The following is a 21,701-nucleotide window of genomic DNA, read 5'->3' as shown; positions in this document are numbered from 1 at the left end:
TTGATTTTAAGACACTGATTCATATATACAGTGACATGTTCTTCAAAAGTTCTGATCTAAATAATTCTGAAATCCAGGGACCCTCAACTTTCAGTGGTCATAGGCGCAAGTCTTGTCCACGACAAGTCGAGAAATGACCATGCATGCAAAATGATAATTCTGATGTAGTATTGCACACTTAACTTCGATTCTGAATTTTTTTTTAACATGATATAATTGAGACAATAAACTGGTACACAGCCTGAAATACAAAATACTAGCCATACAGATGGTTAGCCAGGCATTAGATGCTTCTAAGTTCTAATTGCTCAACATGTTCACCAGAAGAGAAAAATAGGATGGCTGAATACTGCGATCAATCTTTAAATCGTTGGAAGCTCTCCACAATCACTTATCACAACCTTTAACTTTGGTCGATCTCCCCTGTCTGTTTCCTGGGACTCAATTTTCTTCACAATGTCCATGCCTTCTAGAACTTGGCCAAACACGACATGCTTCCCATCAAGCCATGATGTCTGCAATTACGAGATACCAACATCACGTAAATGAATTCAGAATCTGGTCCGGTTGAAAAGTCTACTAGCACTAGATTAAGTTTCTGACAATATCTACACACAAAAACATTCCACTACAACTGGCAGTGAACTGTCCTTTAGGCAGACTCACCTTGACAGTGCAAATGAAGAATTGACTACCATTTGTATTGGGCCCAGCATTTGCCATGCTAACAGTTCCAGGTCCAGTATGAATTACTGCAATTTTTAATGTTTAAGAGAACTGCGAGTTAATAACAGTTGCTGGAAAAGATTGAATAGTGAGCAAATATTAATTCCCAAAGCGAAAGATAACTGCTTTCTGATAAATGTTGTTCCAGAAATGTTATAACAAAAAACTGATCTGTATTTTTTATGAAGTATCTCTCTATCATAACTCAAGCACTAATCTTAAACATGAGCGGTCTGTAAATTAAAAATAGTAAAAACTTATGTCATTAAGCATTCAAATAAAACCCATCAATAAAAATATACCATTCACGGTGGCAAAATTTTGCTCCCACTTCAAAATTTCAGCTTCTCAACAATGAGAGTACTTGTAAACTCATTAGAGATCGGTCCTATAATTTCATTACAACAATGATCATATGCTAGGAAGTGGCCAACTTACAGTTGAAGTTTTCATCTTTGAACATGCGGCCATATATGCTTTTCCCGCCAGTTCCCTGAAATAAAATAGTAAAGTATGGAGAATATTAGACAAAACTTGCAAGTTATAAAGATTGCTAAGAAACAATATACAGCGAAAAAATTTCAATACTTAAAAGGTAACTGTTGGTCTTGAAAGAACCAGACAACAAAATTACCAGCCAGGATACACATAACTAAATATAGATCAATATTTCCAGACTTGCAAATCAAAGGAACTAGTAACTAACTACAGGGCATTACATTCTCGTGGAACAGCCGAACAGGCAATTGTAGATCACTATTTCAAGACCTGAAAATTAAAGGAACTAAGTAGAGAGCATTACAGTATTCTAGTGGAACAGTTGAACAGGCAACTCTTCTCCATGACATAAGTCATGGGTTCAATTCCTCACTCTGTTTCCCCTTGAACGAACATATTTGTAATTTATCAAAATAAACTAGTAATTTATTTAGCAAAAATCTAGTACGTCGGCTATTGGGATTGCAACGAGTCAACAAACTGTTGCAGACATCTTCAAAAGTTTAAGAAATAAAAATTCAATATAAATAATGTTGCATGCTTTAAGAATCCCACCATATCTAAAAGAGAAACTATTTAGGACTTCAGTTGCTTTAAGCATAATGATTGTGGCACTGGAAAAGCTTTAATCTCTGTACAAAATTCTATAAGGGACTTCTATTTTGTTAATGTGTGAAGTTGTTTTCATGTCTGGGAAATAGAAAAGTAAGAACAAGCCAGAGGACAGAACAACAACTTTTGCATAAAAGAACAATGTTAAAATTTATCACAACTAATAAGTTGCAACAAATCTGAAATCATATAACAAATTCAACAAGGAAAAAAGAGATTTTCCCCTAAAACTAATCAAAATGTTTAGCAAAAGCCATGGAGTAATAATCCTATAGTTCCCTTTGTCTTTTAGTTCATTATAAATAATTTTCCATTAAATAACACAACTGATGATGGCATAAATGAATAGAACAAACAGCTAAACGAAATCTTTTTAGAGGAAATTGCAGTTTAAATCCCTTTATGTAGGCCAAATATCAAGTTAGGTATCATATTTTCAAAATCGTTTTGTTTTACTCCCTTCATCCCATTATTTTTGTCACCAATCAAAAACCCACCTTTTATTCACTCACGTTAAATAAGCTGCTAATTACCAAAAATTTGTATTCTTTTTCAAAAATATTAACATAATTAATACTTGATTTACCATATTTACTAAATGTGGAATAGTTTTGGGACAAGCGGAACAAGAAATGAGGACACAATGAGCAGGACGGAGGGAGTACATTTTATTAGTACTATCCATTTCATCTTATCCCCTTTTAGTTTTTTTCCGTTAAAAAAATGACTTCCTTGCGGTTCTACTCTTGCCAGTTCTCCCCATAAAGTTCAGGAACAATAATGTGATACTAAGATTGTTTTAAAAATAAAATAAATTTATTCCATCATGCACATTGCATGTAGACAAGGTTTGGGTGCAACGAATTACTAAGTTGCCTCTTCTCCTTCATTCACTACTTAACTTGCAACCTACTTGCAGAAAATTGAATATTACCTCTACTCATTTGACTTTCATATCCCGTTCTTGCCTAATTATTTGAACTACAAAGCTTTTACCATCATCAAACATTTATTTGTCTGCAGCAAGCGTGTAAAAATCGTACAACTCAGTGAAGAACCAGAAAATGGAGATAAAAAATGGTGATAGTGTTTGGAGCCCAAGTAGCCATTGCGAGCCCATCCAGGGCCTGGCGACTAGCGCTTCCTTATAAGGCCCCACCATCGGGCATAAGACCTTCTCCAATGCAGGCCCGAGTGGTGTCTTGGATAATGGGAGAAGGATCCGTGTAGTGATACAAGGGTTGTAGCAAAAAGTTGGCTAGGCAGGAGCCCAACTTGGTGGCCGTGGCCAACTGCAGGTTTTGGTGTTTACTTTTTTGTTTTTAGCTTGACGTGGCATCTTTATTGCTTAATTAATTTGTATACTCCTGCATTGCATATTCTTGTCTGACTGCATGCTACTTTTTCTTTCTGAATATGTAACATAAATATTAACGTTAATATGAACGTTGGTAACTTTTTTAACGTCAAAAAAAAAAAACACTATAAATACCAAATTCACTCATATTTTTTTCACACTTTCTTCTCTTCTAAAAATTCTGCCTATTTTATTTTACCAACAAAAAAAATGAATCCAAACAATTATTCATCATCCAACCCACAAAATTCCCACTCATAAAATTCCAACCCGCAAAATTCTCAATATTTATATTCGTTTTCAAATTCTTATTTTCCATATGTCCAAAATCCAAATATTGATATTTCTCCATTTTCAACTCCACAAAATTTAAGTTACAATCCTCATACACCAAATTTTCAATTTCCATTTCAAAATCCGTATTTTACGTACCCTCACAATTCTCAATTTCCTTTTACCCAAAATTTTCAAAATATTCTTCCACAAATTGGAACCCGAAAAACGCCTACTACCAATGTAGATTCTCCTCACTCACAAGCTTCTGCTTTCGATTCTACAAAAATTATCGATCTTAAAGATGATGTTAACGAAGTCGAAGATGTACGTTCTCAGTGGAAATGGAAGGAAGATAAACTCTTAATTAGTGCATGGTTGAATGTGTCGACTAATCCTATAATTGGTGTTGATAAAAAAAAGTGAAGCATTTCGGGATCGAATTCGTCAATATTGTGAGGAAAGTGATCCCGCGCTTATCAAAGAGGAGCTAGAGCTATGAAAAAAAGATGACAACGAATAAATGAAGGGGCTCAACGATATGGGTCATGTTACGAACAAGCTAAACGAAGAGCGGGAAGTGGTTTGAATATGGACAACATAATTGAAGCAGCTCATGATCTCCACAACTAAATATAAAAAGAACTCGAATTTTGAATTGCATTGGAGTGATATTCAAAATAATGTTCGAATTCGTGACAGACAGAAGCATCGCCAACTACAAGCTGATTTGATTGAGCATATCACTCAATTTCATAATAATCGTTAATTAATTTATTTAATATGTAATGTTTATTATTATTTATTTTTCGTATTCTTGTAATGTTTTTTTAATTATGTAGTTCAATTTGATTGTGAGCTTTTTCAATTATATAATATTAATTTTGAAATAATTGTTTGTTGCACCGAATTTTTATTTATTAGAATATAACTTAATGAAGTGTTAGCTGGCACTTGATTTTCGGGCCTGCGTTGGAGCATTTGGCCACTTCTTGCGTAGAAATCATCAGGTGCCTATTTGGCTTGCTGGTGGACCCCAAAATAATTGTCCAAAGGCCTTTGCACTGGAGAAGGTCTAAGCACCCTCTTGCTACCCATATGCGAGTTGCCAAGCCACTTTAACAGCTGCTCTAACTCAGCAAGGTTCTCTTAGTATAATGTCATACGCCCAAACATTAGACCAATTTTGGCTGATCCTTTCCTTTGTTGGGGACTTCCACGAAATCAAGATGCCAAAGACCAAGAAGGCAACCTTCATATGCTCATTCATGGAGTCGTATATATAAATTTTAGATATTCTATTAAATGGCTGAATCAAAATGGGTCTTCACGCCCATCACCCTCTTCTCTTCACCTGATAAAAGGTAAGCTTGTACTCTAGAATCCTAGATTGCCTTTTTCGCCACTTCCACCTAAAAGGAGTTGCCTCCATTCAAATAGCTTTCCAGATCTCCGGCAGTTGTCTGATTTAAACGCCCAAGTCAAATGATAGGTGCCTAATTCCAAGACAATGGGGGTCTATCCTTACAAGTAAGCTTAATGCGTCTAAATCGGGTGGGCAAAGCCTGGTGCTCCTATTTTACGAGGGTAGTAATTTACGAGAGGAAGGCACAGGAAATAAGATGAGCTCAAATGGCCCGCCCTTCGCCCCTTCCCCATAAGGTCCCGCCATCGGGAATAAGCGACCTCTTGGTTCCTGTATGCGAGGCGCCTAGGGTTAAAAACAGCTGCTTTAGCTCTTTACACATTTAGTTTACACTATATTAAATTAAGACAAAGGGCCGACTTTCCCAAGAGAGGCCACCCTCTCTTCTAAGTGAAGGCAAGCACAACTATCTATTTTATGTGCTCCCTCATCAAGTTCCTCTCAGTGTACCATCATACGCACCTAGACATTAGACCAATTCTGGTTGGCCATTCCCTCTGCCGGGGACTTTCACGAAATGAAAACACTGGACACCAAGAAGTCAACTAAAATAAAAGGCGCCGGATGGATTTAGGAGTATTTGTGCGAGCCGTATGCGGTAAGAGTCGCGTGTACGGGGTAAGATGCGACCATCCTCTTGTTGATTCATGGAGCTGTATTTGTAAGTTGTGGATATTCTATTAAATGGCTGAATTTGAAATCCTTTGGCCTTGAATCAGGGTCTTCAATCCCACCACGACACCTCCGTCTTCTCTTTACCTGATACAAGGTTTCTTGGCTTGTACTCTTAACTGCCTTTTCCATTCCTTTTACCCAAAAGGACTTGCCTCCATTTAGGTAGTTTCCCAGATCTTCCAAAATAAGTTATACTGAAATAGAGATCTGATTTAAACGCCCAAGTCAAAGATGGGCACCTAATTCCAAGACAATAGGGGTCTATCTCTGGAAGTAAGCTTAGTGCGTCCTCTAACCCTTTGGGTCAAATCAAGTGGGAAGACCGGGTGCTCGTATTTTACGAGAGGAAGGCAGTTGAGCTCAAATGGACCATTATGAAGTCTCTATTGACTGAACGAATAAATGGGCCCAGTATGGGAAGCCGCGTCATTTTAAGAGTTGAATCTGAACAAATCGAAGAACCTTGGATTTCGTTACAAAAGAGTGAGTACTAATCTTGTGGATAGCATATGTGCAGTACTCTAATCTAAATTATTATCGTAGATAGAGAGCATCACGTGGAGATTACCCTTGGTCCAATTCCATGCCTAACGAGGGGCAACAAAGCCCCTGGAACTATTCCTGCCAAAAGCAAGGGACCTGCTTCTCGTCCTAAGAGTTAGCAGGTATCCATAAAGAAGTATTTTGCTATTCACAAATGCAGAACATATATTGATATTAAAATATTATAAGTATCCCTCTAGTTTCCTTTCAAATAATTGCAACATATACCTCAAGCTTTTTCAATGCTTCATGTCCTCATGATACTAAAATATCTCACTTTTATATTCAGTTATATTGCATCTTTTATAGCATAACGAAAGACAAGAACATAATTCCATATGGATTTAATTACTACTCCAACAATTTCATATTAAATTATCAAATCAGAAGGATCTTATGTTACAACAGCTGTCCCGGATTTCAAAGTTGGTTCAGTACTGGTGCCTGGTGGGATTCTCGATATCAATAGCATAATGAGAAGGGGACAAGAGAGCAAAAAAATCCTTCAGAAATTTACACCCCAACCTTTACGACTTACAGGGTGATATTCAATCCTTCAAAAATCCATCAGTATCTCACTAAAGATGCATACATGTTTTTTTTGTTTTGTTGAAATTTATTTATAATCATTTCAGAAACATGAATATCACAATCCACTCAAAAGATACACTTGTTCAGTAGAAAACATGATTTACAATAGACAAAGAACTCGAGCATCATCTCGGTCTCCAAAAATATATTTATATAATTCATCACAAAATAAACTGAAGCGCATTTTGGTATAAATAATTATATATTTAAGAAAGAAAGGATACCGTACATTTCCCTTGTCAAAATCTCCTCCTTGAATCATAAAATCCTTAATGACACGATGAAATGCAGACCCTTTGTAGCCAAAGCCCTTCTCACCTAATTAAATTAATCGAATCTTAATTAAGTTTAAAGAATCAAGTAAAATAACAATATAGGAAATCAGTACAACAAGAACCACTGTAAACAACCTGTGCACAATGCACGGAAATTCTCTGCTGTTTGGGGCACATCATCTCCAAACAAACCAATCACAATCCTCCCAACAAGCTTCCCTTCCGGATTCCCAATACTAATATCAAAAAACACTTTCTTGGTCACTTTCGATTGCACCTCAGTGTCCTAAATTGAAAACACAAAGAACACAATATCACCTAACACATAATTACAAACTCCCAAATTTCCATAAATTACGAAAAGCCAAAGAAACCTGAGCCATTGCGCGGACCGGGGAAACTAGTGGAGTAAATGTCCTGATTGACGAAGCCAGGGGAGCAATACCCAACAATGAGGAAGAGGCAGACAAGAAGCTAGAGCTCGAAAATCTCGAAAAAGACACAACATTTTGTGAAGCCAGTTTCGAAGACTTCACTAACTGGGTTCTCGGAGGAGAAGTTGAATACAAGGAGCCAACATTTAACTACAGTTTAAGCAAACCAAGCAATATTGATTGAGCAAAACAACTAAATAAATTGATCAGTAATAATAAGAACAAGATGAAAAATAAAAAATTACAGTCGATAAATGAGAGGTTTTGAATTACCAGAGCTGAGAGATGAAGTGCCATCCTGGTCAAAAGGGTCTAATGAGAAAGGGGCAGTTGAGAAAGTGATGAAGATAACATTAAACTACCTTCTTGGTGTATGGAAATGTGATTATTGTTTTTCTGGAAAAACGCAAAAAAAGATTGGCTTCGCCCGGGCTCGAACCGGGGACCGTCTGTGTGTTAGACAGACGTGATAACCAACTACACCACGAAACCATATTGACATGTTTCCTCCGTTCGCTTTTTATTGGTTCAGGTATTGAGCACCCTACATCTGTCTCGGCCTTTTGAATAAATTGTTGACTTCAAATTCAAAAACAAGTTTGACACTGGTGTTTTATCCAGGCCTTTTAAGGTCCCTTCTATGATTCTATCACTTCTCCCCTGTGTTTAACCTGCTTTTAATTTATTATTCATTATTCATAGATATAATAATTATTTCCACTCCCATATTATATGCTTCCGAGCACGGTTGGATAGCTCAAATGCTTAAGTGCTTGTTTGGTTACCAATAGGAAGTTAAATCCTATGTAATTTGAAATTACTATAGAAATTATAATAAATGGGAAGTTAAAATTTGTGTTTGGTTGATAGATAGGTTTTAACTTCCGATAGGAAGTGCAAGTTACCAAGGGAGGTCTAGGTCAATAACTTCCTATGTTTTGTAGGCATTTAAAATTCCAAGGAACTTACACTTCCCCGATTAATGTCAACCAAACAGTTTCATCAAATACTACTTTCTAGGAATTTCTACTTCCCACGTATCTAGATGTCAACCAAACAAGCACTAAGAGGGGTGTATTGGATTGGGATTTTAAAGCATTTTTTTTGCATTCATGAAATCCGAGGGTATTCGATTGGGATTGTTTGAAATCCATTAAAATCTTGAGGTATTCAATTGGGATTTTAAATTATGCTTTAAAATCCGATGGTATTCAATTGGGATTGTTTAAAATCCATTAAAATCTGATGGTATTCAAATGTTGATGGATTTTTTTTCATTTCATAAAATGATGGATTTTGTGGCATTCTTCAGTGTATTTTAAGTTTTTTGAAATCCTACCAAATTCAATGGGATTTTGAAGCATTGTACCTAAATCCTATCAACTCTGCGACATTTCATCAAGAATCCGCACAAAATCAAAATCCCATACAATCCATTAAAATCCATAGACTAAAAACAATGCATTAAAATCCCAATCGAATACACCCCCGTAAGAGTTTATCCTCTGTCGTCCTGATTCCTCGGTTCGACCCTGCCTAATCCTGAAAATTTATTAGAACAGATTTAAAAATATATTAAAAATCAAATGAACAACTACCATAAAAACTTGAGCGAGACACATGTCTCAAGCTTAATTAAACTTTTTCATATCATATTTTTGTTATGATTTTCATTAGTTCAAGTTACCCATTATCAAGACTTAAGATGGAACGGGTGATCCGCAAATCATGTCGTGAGATTTTTAAATGCATGTTGCGACCAAATGCCATCAAGTGTAGAGCGTTCCCACAACCTCTGAGTCAGATGGCTCAACATTGATATAGTCGGCTCCCTCCAAAGTTCATGTCCTAGTTTATGGGCTTGAGTAAAGCCTTAATAATGCAATTTATTAAAAGTAAAATGCAAGAGAAAAGCTCAACCTAGTCGATGAACCTCTATCAAGGGAAGAATAAATCACTCTGAGAGTACGTGAATAGGTGCATAAAGGAGGCCCTAAAGGTCCCGAACATGGATAAAAAGTAGCGGTGATCGCAAGGGCATTCTAGATTGGGACCACAAAGTCAGTCTACTATTTTAGGATCGTCGATAGCCAGCGGCCTCCTTATAGCAGCCACGAGTCTTGCGGGTCTAGTAGTAGTGTCCCCAATCACGATCAGATTATCCTCGTCGGTTGTGAAATGGAGGAGGACGGGTGCTACATCTTGACATAAAGTTAGTCCTCAAACGACTTCATAATAATAATGAGAATGCACAAATATTCATATGCAAGCACAAACAAGTCGAAGGCATGATTGACATATAATCAAAGGGTATCAATTTAAAATATGAGTATGCAATGTGAGCCCAAAGATGGTTTTAGAACATTCATGGAACTTACTCTCATTACGAGTTGTCTTGCTATTGTTCGAGCCTTAGAGAAAACTCTCCCAGCTCTCACAATCTTCTTGAAATTCGGGGGAAACTTTTAGGTAATTTACAAGGCTTTCGGTCGTAAAGAGCCATCTTATATTCGTCTTTCATGCCGCTCATTCTTATAATATTTCAGATTTTCTATAAGAGCCACTTCATGTGCATTGTAGTTGATAATATTAGATTCAGAGAAGTTTGACAAGTGGATTATAAATTGTTAGTTGCGTCTTTGTAATAGTTATTGTATAACACAAATTTAGATTAATAAATTGTGTTGTATTTTAATTTTGAATTTAATATTAATATTTTAAAAAGTCGGGATGTTACATATATAGACTTGGAAGAAAGTCTATCAAGTCAATTTAAAAATCCAACCAACCCTAGTTCAAATATTTCAGAAGTCAAATAAAATTCTACGCGACAGATCAATTGCATCTTAAAGATAAATTATTTATTAGAGATTTAATATATTTTTAATGTATCCTAAAAAATCGCTCATCTGCTATATGAATTCAGCATCATAACTTGGATAAAAAAAAAGTTAAATTCTATAACATAAGAATTATGTGTTTATATTTAAATATAAGTAAAGTAAAACACCTAGGTAAATGAAAATGAATAGCTGCTATAGCATAAACATTATATCAAAATTTTATGTAAAAATAAAATTAACTAACATTTCGCATTCTTGATCACAAAATTATATAAAGTTATTTCTACTTGACTTGGATTCTATTGATATATTTACACACACAGGGTCGTGCTCAATAGTGAACTCATCCTTAAGATGGCACCTTAGAACAATTAAGATTCTGTTGCGTAACCCTAAATTTTAAATAGAGATTCAGTATAAAAATCCAAATACGTGTGTATGTTTTTGCATCGTTGTGTGTATTCAAAAATAATTTCAATATTCAAATATATATACGACATTTTTTTTTGTGTGGAGTTCTGCTAGAGAACCCTAATTATAAATGAAAATAAGACTAAGGATTTAAAGATTCTTGGTGGAACATGACCCATACATAATATATCTATACTATACTATAATAAGCCAACATGGGTATAATTTGTAGTCGTACCAAATTTTGGTATGGTCATGTCTTAGTTATGTTTTTTTGACTTGGTACTCTCCCTCTGAAACTAGAATTCTATAACATGTGCATACATTGTTAAACAGTTTCATATACTAAAAACACTCATCATAATACATTATCATATAATATTTCAGAAAAAAATTATAATGATGTTAAAAATAAAGTTATAAATATACAATTTTGAATATCTTTTTTTTAGAACGAGATCCTTCGTATAACTTTTTTTAACTCTAATCCGTTACACGACAAATATAGTATCCACATATTAATAACAACAAAATATTTATAAATAGATGATAAATTATAAAAACTGAATTTTTTCGAGAAAATATAATTAGTTAGTTAATATAATTTAATTAAAATTAAATTCATTAATACTAAAATACTAATAAAATAATATTAAATTAAAATTATAAATAATAAATTATGAGTTGTATACCCGCCGGTGCTTCGCACGGGTTAAAGGCTAGTATTAGATTATATGCCAACGATCATACTTATGTATGAAAATTTTTCAAATGTCAGTTGTAAATCACAAGCTATTACAATTCGAATACACTTTTAATGACAGTTGCAAATCACTTTTATTTTTATATTCCAAGATAATACAGTATACGGATGTTACCCACAACCGTCATAAATTTTAATACATTTGAAATATATAATGACTAATATACAGTAAATTAATTAGCACATGGTATCTTTGTATTATACGTTTCATTTTATTTCAAGAGTGTACATAACAATGTTCAATCCTATTTATACCATTTAATCTTCCTTCGCAAAGAAGGCATATCCTATGTAAAAACAGAATTGATCTAAATTTTATAGTCTTGATCACACAATTATATAAACTTATTTCTACTTAATTTGGATTCTATTGATATATATATATATATATATATATATATATATATATATATATATATATAGGGGAGGGTTCTGGTACAAACTTACAAACTTACAAACTTTTTTTGTTCAACGCATATATAACTTGAGTTCAATATTTTTTCAACATTTTTTGTTGAACATTGACTAAAATAGTGGTGGAGAAGTACATAAACCAATTTTTAAATGTAAGAACTAAGGTAAACATGTTATATAACTAATATTTATGTTTCTAGACCCTACCCAAACCCTAGAGGTATAGTTTAAACATATTTTTAGATATATTCAACACAATGATAATTAGTGTTCAACACCCGATGTTGAACCCCAGTTATAAATGTGTTGAAAACGCGATTTATTTATGCGTTATTTTTAAAAATTGTGATGTTTTTTGAAAAATTTTCAACATGAATACTTTATATAACTAAGGATTAACACGATAGGAGAATAAAAAAAAGTTTGTAAGTTTGTAACTTAAAAAAGTTTTTATTTGATCCTATCCCTATATATATATATATATATATATTAGATTATATACCAATTAAGGATCAAACTTATATGTGAAAAATTTTCGACTGCCAACTATAAGTCACGAACTATTATAATTACAATACACATTTAGAGTGACAGCTGCAAATCACTTTTATTTTTGTATTCAAGATAATACAGTATACGGACGTTAACCACAACTGCCATCAATTGTAATAATTTTGGAATATATTGTGACCAATCTACCGTAAAACAATTATCATATAGTATCTTTTATTATACGTTACAATTTATTTCAAGAGTGACCACAACAATGTTCAATCCTATATATACCATTTAATCTTCGTCCGCAAAGAACACACATTTTTTTATTTGGAGTTCTACTAGAGAACCCTAGTTATAAATAAAAATCGGCTAAGGATTCTAAAATTCTTGGTGGAACACAACCCACATACATAATATATATTAGTTTATATGCCAACTAAGGATCATACTTATGTATGAAAATTTTTCAAATGCCAGCTGTAAGTCACAAACTATTATAATTAGAATACGCCTTGAAAATGACAGCTGCAAATCACTTTTATCTTTATATTCCAAGATAATACAGTTTACGGATGTTACCCACAACTGCCATAAATTTTAATACATTTGAAATATATGATGACTAATATACAGTAAATTAATTAGCACATGGTATCTTTGTATTATACGTTTCATTTTATTTCAAAAGTGTACATAACAATGTTCAATTCTATATATACTATCTAATCTTTCTTCGCAAAGAAGGCATATCCTATGTAAAAACAGAATTGATCTAAATTTCATAGTCTTGATCACACAATTATATAAACTTATTTCTACTTAATTTGGATTCTATTGATATATATATATATATATTAGATTATATTCCAACTAAGGACCAAACTTATGTGTGAAAAATTTTCTGACTGCCAGCTGTAAATCACGAACTATTATTATTACAATGCACATTTAGAGTGACAGCTGCAAATCACTTTTATTTTTGTATTTTAAGATAATATAGTACACGGACGTTAACCACAACCGCCATCAATTGTAATAAATTTGGAATACATTGTAACCAATAAACCGTAAAATAATTACCATATGATATCTTTGTATTATACGTTTCAATTTATTTCAAGAGTGTTCATACCCATGATCAATCCTATATATACTATTTAATCTTCCTCCGCAAAGAACACACATCCAAAGAACACACATCCTAAGTTGTTAACAAATCTCCCTATATTTATCTCCAACAATGACCATATCAATGGCAATTAGCTCTCCTGCTCGTAGCCAGTCCACCTCAGCTAGAATGAACACCAGTCTTTCCCTCAGGCCAACTACTTCTTTTAAGGCCTCAATGCCCCAAAACATTTCCCCTGTTTCGACTACTAATAACAGGATTGAGGAGCGCCAGCCAAAAGTTCACGGGCGTGATTATCGTGTTCGCATACCAGTATTGTGTGCTGCTCGCATTTTTCAACTCACTCGCGAACTCTATCATCGCACGAACGGGGAGACCATTGAGTGGCTCCTCCGCCAGGCTGAGCCATCCATCATTGCGGCGACTGGGACAGGAACTGTTCCTGCTCAGTCTATATCGTGCTTGTATGATGTTACATCATCATCATCAACGTCAGTTTTTTCTCCAAGTTCATCCACAATGGTGGCTCCCAATGTCGATCCATCAAGAATTGAAGTGAATCATCCAATGAGTCCTCCTGTAACAATGATGGCCGATGTTTATCCGCCTATGATGCAGAATTCTCAGCATGTGGAAGGACTCGAAGCAAATCTTCCCCTAAGTTTATCAACAACTATGCACCTTCCAGTTGCTTACAATCCCGAATCATTTGATATGCAAGGGGCAGAAAGAGTTGTATTGAATGCTCCAATGAATTCATCTGCAATGATTCCTGATGTTTTTTCTCCAAGAATGCATAATGCACAACCAGTGAACGATGTTGGAGTTGCTATTCCTTTGAATCAATCCGCAATGGAGGTCCGGAACGTCTATCCGCAGGAGTTTCCTACTTTTATTCATGCAGGAGGAGATGAAGCGAATCCTGATTTGGGTGGTTCTACCACAGTGATGTTCCCGTATGTTTTTCCACCAGAAGTGTGGAAAGAGGTTGAAGCAAATGATCTAGTAAGCTCTTCTGCAGGAATAGATCTCAATGTTGTTCCGCCAGGAATGGATGACCTGCAGCAGTCAGAAGGAGTTGAAGTTGATCAGTTTGCGAGTTCATCAACCGGGGTGGTTCCCACTACCGGTGATGACGCAATTTAATTGTTTGGAGTTTAGAGATGGTGGAATGTTAGTTTGAATTCATAGCATGTTGAAAAACCATCAATGAAAGTTATCGTTGTTTTGTTATTTTCTTTTTAAAGTTTCCAATTGTTTGGTTTGCTTTTTGCCATTCTGGTCAAGCTCATAAGTTAGATGCACAAATTATTTTTATCTAATTTGGATTTTATATATTTTGTTTAAGTTACCAGATATGGTAGTAATCATAATGGTACTTTTCATTTTATGTGAAATAGTGAATATAAGTAATAACCTTTCTTTGTTATAAAGTAAAAATATTACCTTTCTGTGGCAAGAGTGTTTGTGCCAGAAGTTCGTGTGCTTTCAGGGATTCCCGATGTCTATTGTTTCTGATTGAGTCTGGAGTCAGAATTTATAAGCTTGTTTTGACGTGAACTGTTCTAATTACAAGGAACTGCACTTAAACTTACCACCTATCTTCCCCAAACCAATATGCGATCAGAAGTGATAACCGAGGTCCACAGACGTGCCTGGAGTGGTTTAGTAGTGATCCTGGTTTAACAAATCTTTTTTTCTTGACGAACCGTTTGAGCATGTCTCACATTTTGTAATTTAATTGTATCATGGACCGCAGAGAAACAGAGCTCGGAGGCTGAGTAATGTACCGTGAGAGAATTCAGCCTCAAATCTCCGTCTTTTTCATGCCTAAGCTCGTTGTAATCTGGGTTTAGAATTTAAATTCTACTGTGTATATACCAAAACTATTGGAGTCTTGAAAATTGACGATGCAAATTACGCTGCATAGTTATTGTTTGTTTGATCCAGCATTTAAAAAAATTATTATAATTAAGGACATTTTATAAAAGAAATTGATTCAACCAAATCCCTGTAATACATTGTATCACCGAGAGAAGACACCTAAATTATTAGTTAAATATGTTCGAAATTACTATGAACAAATTTTTTTAGATTATATTTAGTACTTGAACTAGAAAATATTGGACCTACTCTAATAACTTTCTACACTCAAACTTACAGTATTTAGACAAATTAATACTGGAAACAGAGGCCAAGCGAGAACACGGCCACTTGAGGGTCCAAAACCTTGTGCACATGTAATAATAACTTTATTTACAGTCTAAACTAGCATCAATATGATATGAAATGATAATAATATTGGCACCCTTCCCATGTGCTTTTTTCTAACTACATCAAATTCATACCAGATTCTCCAAGAAAACAAAAATCTATGATTTAGAACTAAAACAAAATAGACTAGCCGGGATTACATACTGTACAAAACAGAAGTTACAAATCATCTGCATGTTGCATCTCCCCCCTCATGATACGGTTTCTTGTAATCAGGACCCGCTCTACCTTAAAGCAAACTAAGCAGTTGTTTAGGGCCCTCAAACAAAAAAGGGCTCCCAAAAATTAAAAACCCTTTTGTATATATGCATACACAAACATTAATATTTGTTTTATTCAAAAATTTATTGAAAACAAAATTATATCAACCAATTTTAATTTCTTTAATATATTTAATTAATAATAAAAAATGACTTATTATTTAAAAATTAGAATAATTAAATAATTTATCATTTAATTAAAATCTTTTTGAAATAAAAATTATTTTATCATGTTTCTATGATAATATTTATCATATTTTTATAAATATTTGTTCAAAAAAATTAAAATATATATCACGAATAATTGTGATGAAAATATTATTCCATTTATTAATATATTTCACGTACAAAATGTATAGAATCAAATATAAAAAATAATAGTAACAGACGTGAAAGAAATATAAAGACAAGTATGTGTCATAAATACTTTTTCTATTTAAATGTCATATCAAGTTTGTCAAAGTAAATGTTAATTATCAATATTAAAGTTACTAAAGTCTTTTTTTTCTCTGTCTATATAAATGATAAAATATTAAGAACAAAAAATTACACTTTCGATTTGTCTTTTTAGCTTTCTGTGTGTGCGCATCAGTTCACAACTCTTCCTCGACAGGCCTGTAAACGGATTGGATTTGGATCGGCTCTAGCTAAATCCATATCCTAATCCATTTAAATTTATCAGATTCGGATTGGATCGGATCAGAAGTCGGATATTTTACAAGTCAATCCATATCCGGTCCACTCGGATCATGGATAATCGGATCGGAGCCCCGATCCACTAAAAATTATGAAATATATTTTTTCACCGTGAACAATGTTTTAACTTCCACACAAAAAAAAAGTGATATTTTCTAACTATATTAATTCATAAACTTTAGCGTAATAGGTAAAAAAAACTAATAAAGCAGTATTTAATAAAAACTTTGTTGAATGTTCCTATAAAAATTTCAACACAGAATTTATCAAGTAAATAAGTTGCTTAATACTTTTGGAGGAAGCAGATTATGATTTGCTCCTCTATTAATATGGATTAAAATCGATAAACATGTCTTAAATACGGAACCAGGCGATCGAGGAGGTTTTAAGTGGAAGAGTTAGCTCCGGTGTTTATACTCACTCTACATAAAAAAAAAGTGATTATTAGATTAACCGGATAACAAGAGTGAGAGCCATGTCAAGACTTAGGAGCGGCTGATCGATTATAAGAAAATATGATTTAGGGTTTTGTCTTGTATCTTTAGAAATTTTTATTTTGTATGTAATATATTAATAACAATATATTATATTATAATACAATATAATATAAAATATATAATATAGTTAAGCATGAATCGGATCGGATCGTTAACAGATCGGATTTGACCATATCCATATCCATTCTTTATCGGACCGGATTATTATCGGATCGGATTATTAGCAAATCGGATTTTTTTAATAAGGATCCATATCCATTTATTTAACCACGGATCGGATCGGGTCGGATCGGATATCCGATCTATATATTTAAAGGCTACTCGACGGCTCTAGCGTAAGATACCAAACTATTATATTCTTTTTTAGTTTTTAGTACATTTCTTATCTTCATCATTCAACAACCAATATTGAGGTAAGGATTTTATAATAGTAAATTTATATTACATCAAAAAAATTATATATAAATATGTATGGGTGATAAGCGTGCATTTTATCTTAATATTGTCCCTATATTTTAGTTATTTTGTATTTAATTGTATTTTTATTTAATAAATATTAATGTTTTATTGTAGGATGCAAGGAATTCTAATCAAATATGGATTGTAGTTTAAATAGCAAGAATTGGAGTTTAATTCGAATAAAATTCGGATTTTGAAGCTAGTTGCGCAGCATTCACTGTTTGGGCCATATCTGGAGTTCTAGAAGTCCAAATCAGGTGATTCAAGAGCCCACGCGAAGCTTAGAACAAGCCCTTTAATTCAGAGGTAGACTTGCATTTTTATCCCAGTCTAATCAGCCCAGAATCAGAGTCAAAAAGTCAACTGCGAATTTCCTCTTTTGGAATTCTATTCTGATTCGGAAATCTCCTTGTATTTTCATTAATTCATTAAAAATACTTTTAATATAGATATTAGGGTTTGGTATTGAGACCTAATTAGAAAGAGACACGGTACGAGATAGAGAAGGGAGGCACAAGCATAGAGAGAAAAGAAGAAGCAAGACGGAAGAGATTTCAGCCATTGAAGACATTCAGTGGATTTGTTTCTTCATCTTTTTATTTAGATTTCTCTCCTTAACTCTTATTCTTATGAACATGTTCTTTTCATCGTTGGTTGATTTTGAGATGTTGAGTATGAACTAATTGTATAAAGTTGGGATTTTTATGGAACCCTAGCATGAGGATTTTGGTGTTTTGTTAAAGAGTATTGTATGCAATTTTGTGGTTTACTCATTCAAGTGTTTTTCATGTTAATACTTGCTATTGTCTGATCAACTGTAGTGGGTTATTGAGTTAATTATAATACTGAGAGGGTTATGATTAATTGACACAAGACTTGAATGGTGCATGATTATATCTTTTGATTATAATTTAGTTACGGTATAGACATATATTGTGACCATGCATAGCTTTGTGAATTGATGCTTAATTGGATTCCGAATATTAGATTGGCATAGACATATGTTGGTTTAATTGTAGGAATTATACCATAGTGATTTCGAGAGAAGCCTATGACCATTGAATTCTAGCTAGTAATTTGTGATTTGCTGCAATATTTCGCGACTCTTTTGCCGATATCCTTGTGTTAGGGGGAAGTAATTATCATGACTTATCTTCTCATATTTGAAACTCTTTAAGCTCTTTAGTATAATTTTAGTTGGTTAAATTTAGTTTTAGTATAAAAACCATCACCAATTTATTGTGTGTTCGATAGCTAGACTGTAAGATTTTATTTGTGATTGATACGTTTAAATAGTCCTTGAGGAACGATATCTGGTATTTATTACTATATTACTTGTTTGCGATTGTGTACACTTGCACATTAGTATTTTACGCAACAAGTTTTTGGCGCCGCTGCCGGGGACTATTTTAGTTATTAATTGCGAATTTGATATTCTTACAGTTTGGTTTTTTTGTTACTTCTGTTCTAACGGGAGTAATTTTTTTTTGTGTTCATCAGGTCTCTTTGTGCATGAGCAAAAGACACCCAGTGGTATTTGGCTTTGATCCTGAAATTGAGCGAACATTCAATAGAAGAAGAAAAGCACAACGCAAGATCAAGCAAACACAAGTAGCTATGGGTGACAACGTTAATAATGGAGACATTCCAGCGGGTGCATTTATTGTGGATGATAAAGATCGTGCTATTCGGCAATATGCGGCACCCCATTTCGAAGAATTAAATTCGGGGATCATAAGACCCGATATTCAAGCAACACAGTTTGAGTTGAAGCCGGTCATGTTCCAAATGCTTTAGACTATTGGTCAATTCAGCGGGATGCCTACAGAGGATCCTCACCTTCATCTTCGTCTATTCATGGAGATCAGTGATTCTTTCAAATTTCAAGGAGTACCTGAAGATGCTTTGCGCTTGAAATTATTCCCTTATTCTGTGCGAGATAGAGCTAGAACCTGGCTAAATTCTTTACCTGCAGGATCAGTCACAACATGGAATGATTTGACAGAAAAGTTCTTGAGCAAGTATTTTCCTCCCAATATGAATGCAAAGCTCCGGAATGAGATCAATTCTTTTCAACAGCAGGATGATGAATCTTTATATGATGCATGGGAGAGATTTAAAGAATTACTCAGAAAATGTCCTCATCATGGTATTCTTCATTGCATTCAGATGGAGACTTTTTATAATGGTCTCAATGCTCAAACAAAGATGGTGGTGGATGCATTAGCAAATGGGGCTCTTCTCTCTAAGTCCTATAATCAGGCTTATGAAATTATTGAGACAATTGCTACCAACAACTATCAGTGGTCATCTTCCAGAGCTCAAACAGGTAAAAAGGTAGCTGGAATCTATGATGTGGACTCTATAACTTCGATGAAGGCTCAACTAGCATCTATGGAGCATATGCTCAAGAATCTGAGCATGGGCAGTAATCAATCTAAGGAGCAATCCCTCAGTTCACAGATTAATCAAACCAAGAATGTTTCTTGTGTATTTTGCGGTGAGGCTCATACTTATGATAGTTGTCCTTCAAATCCAGAATCTGTCTTTTACATGGGAAATCAAAATAAGGGTGGCCCTTACTCGAATACTTACAATCAGTCATGGAGGCAACATCCTAATTTTTTTTGGAGCAATCAAGGGGCAAATTCTGGAACTTCAAATAGCAATGTAAAGTCCAATTATCCACCCGGATTTTCTCAACAAGCACCTCAGTCTAATTCACTTGAAAATATGTTGAAGGAGTACATCATCAAGAATGAAGCTAGTAGATCTCAGATTGAAGCTCTGGTCCAAAGTCAAGCGGCATCCTTACGAAACTTAGAGAATCAAGTTGGGCAACTAGCTAATGAGCTGAGGAATCGACCACATGGTACTCTCCCTAGCGACACCGAAAAGCCTAAGGGTGTTGGGAATGAACATTGTAAGGCCATGACATTGAAGAGCGGAAAAGTTTTGGGGAACACTACTAATGATGCCAAACATGATGATTCTGTTGTACCTAGTGGCAATGAGGAAGTTCGTGATGATAAGGAAAGCGAAAACGACAAGGTATCTCCACCAAAGGCTACATCTGAGAAATCACACATTCAGCCACAACCTCCATTTCCTCAGCGATTTCAAAAGCAAAAACAGGATGTTCAGTTCAAGAAATTTCTTGATATTTTGAAGTAGCTTCACATCAATATTCCACTTGTAGAGGCTCTTGAGCAGATGCCTAATTACGTGAAATTCATGAAGGGCATTCTTACAAAGAAGAGAAGGCTGGGGGAGTTTAAAACTGTAGCTCTAACGAAGGAGTGTAGCTCATTCTTGCAACATAAATTGCCTACAAAGATGAAAGATCCAGGGAGTTTTGTAACATCTGGGATTATCCGTGTAATTATTTGAATGATTAATGAATATTATATGAATATTATGTGAATTTCTGTGAATTAATTGGTTCCTGTTCTATTAATTTAGTTACGTATTTCTGGTTAAATTTGAGGAATACCAATTTTTATATGCTCAGTACAAAATATAGTTTATTTAGATATTTTCATATCGATTTATGTATTGTCGTATGATTTTATATTTGATTTATGGATTTAATTACGTATATTACATTTAATTATTAATTATTTTGATTTTTACGAAAACCGTCAACCTATAACGGTACCGAGATTTTACTTCCCGAAAATTTCAACAAAATTCACCTTTAGCTTAATTTGAATATTCCGAACACTTTTCATGTTTTGACTTTTTCGATCCGGAGTACGGTTTGTTCCGGAGCCGGTCGGGCGGAGTTTTTCGGTATTTTAAATTATCGATAATTATCTGGTTGTCTCGATAAACGTGAAACTAGATATTTTGATTATTATATTCATCCTTATCTTGTAATAATTGCAATGGGACCCGCATACTAATGACTGACTAAAAAGCCCCGTTTTGATAGTTATCTCGAAAACCGGTACCGATTGGACCTGTTTTATTAATATAAAGCTATTAAACATTGTATTTTCGTGTCATATATGTTCCAAAGGGGTATTAATTTTCATAACTATAAAT

At 34.1% G+C, this 21,701-nt stretch overlaps 3 protein-coding genes and 2 non-coding genes across 5 annotated transcripts; 2 read left to right on the top strand and 3 right to left on the bottom strand.

Moving 5' to 3' along the window:
* Positions 1-140: 140 nt before the first annotated feature.
* LOC108196888 (peptidyl-prolyl cis-trans isomerase A1) lies at positions 141-7,842 on the bottom strand. Its single transcript, XM_017364367.2, has 7 exons — positions 7,684-7,842; positions 7,351-7,560; positions 7,112-7,262; positions 6,931-7,019; positions 1,165-1,219; positions 667-752; positions 141-515 (listed from the first exon to the last, which is right to left on the bottom strand). The coding sequence occupies exons 1-7, from the start codon at positions 7,705-7,707 to the stop codon at positions 363-365; spliced, it is 768 nt and encodes a 255-aa protein (XP_017219856.1). The 5' UTR covers positions 7,708-7,842; the 3' UTR covers positions 141-362.
* Positions 7,829-7,902, bottom strand: TRNAV-AAC (transfer RNA valine (anticodon AAC)). The gene has a single exon. It is a non-coding gene; the product is annotated as a tRNA-Val (tRNA).
* A 5,632-nt stretch (positions 7,903-13,534) lies between these two features.
* Positions 13,535-14,685, top strand: LOC135147615 (transcription factor TCP15-like). The gene has a single exon (XM_064080746.1). It carries the CDS (start codon positions 13,580-13,582, stop codon positions 14,612-14,614), a length of 1,035 nt encoding a protein of 344 aa, XP_063936816.1. The 5' UTR covers positions 13,535-13,579; the 3' UTR covers positions 14,615-14,685.
* Positions 14,686-19,472: 4,787 nt separating this feature from the next.
* On the top strand, positions 19,473-20,828 carry LOC108194733 (uncharacterized). The gene has a single exon (XM_017361676.2). The coding sequence runs from the start codon at positions 19,473-19,475 to the stop codon at positions 20,826-20,828; it is 1,356 nt and encodes a 451-aa protein (XP_017217165.2).
* On the bottom strand, positions 19,701-19,807 carry LOC135148152 (small nucleolar RNA R71). The gene has a single exon (XR_010286044.1). It is a non-coding gene; the product is annotated as a small nucleolar RNA R71 (small nucleolar RNA).
* Positions 20,829-21,701: the final 873 nt, after the last annotated feature.

Source organism: Daucus carota, chromosome 7 (genome assembly GCF_001625215.2).
Source record: "Daucus carota subsp. sativus chromosome 7, DH1 v3.0, whole genome shotgun sequence".
NCBI lineage: Eukaryota > Viridiplantae > Streptophyta > Magnoliopsida > Apiales > Apiaceae > Daucus > Daucus carota.
The sequence above is the reverse complement of the archived record's forward strand: the minus strand, read 5'-3'. Positions and strand labels throughout refer to the sequence as shown.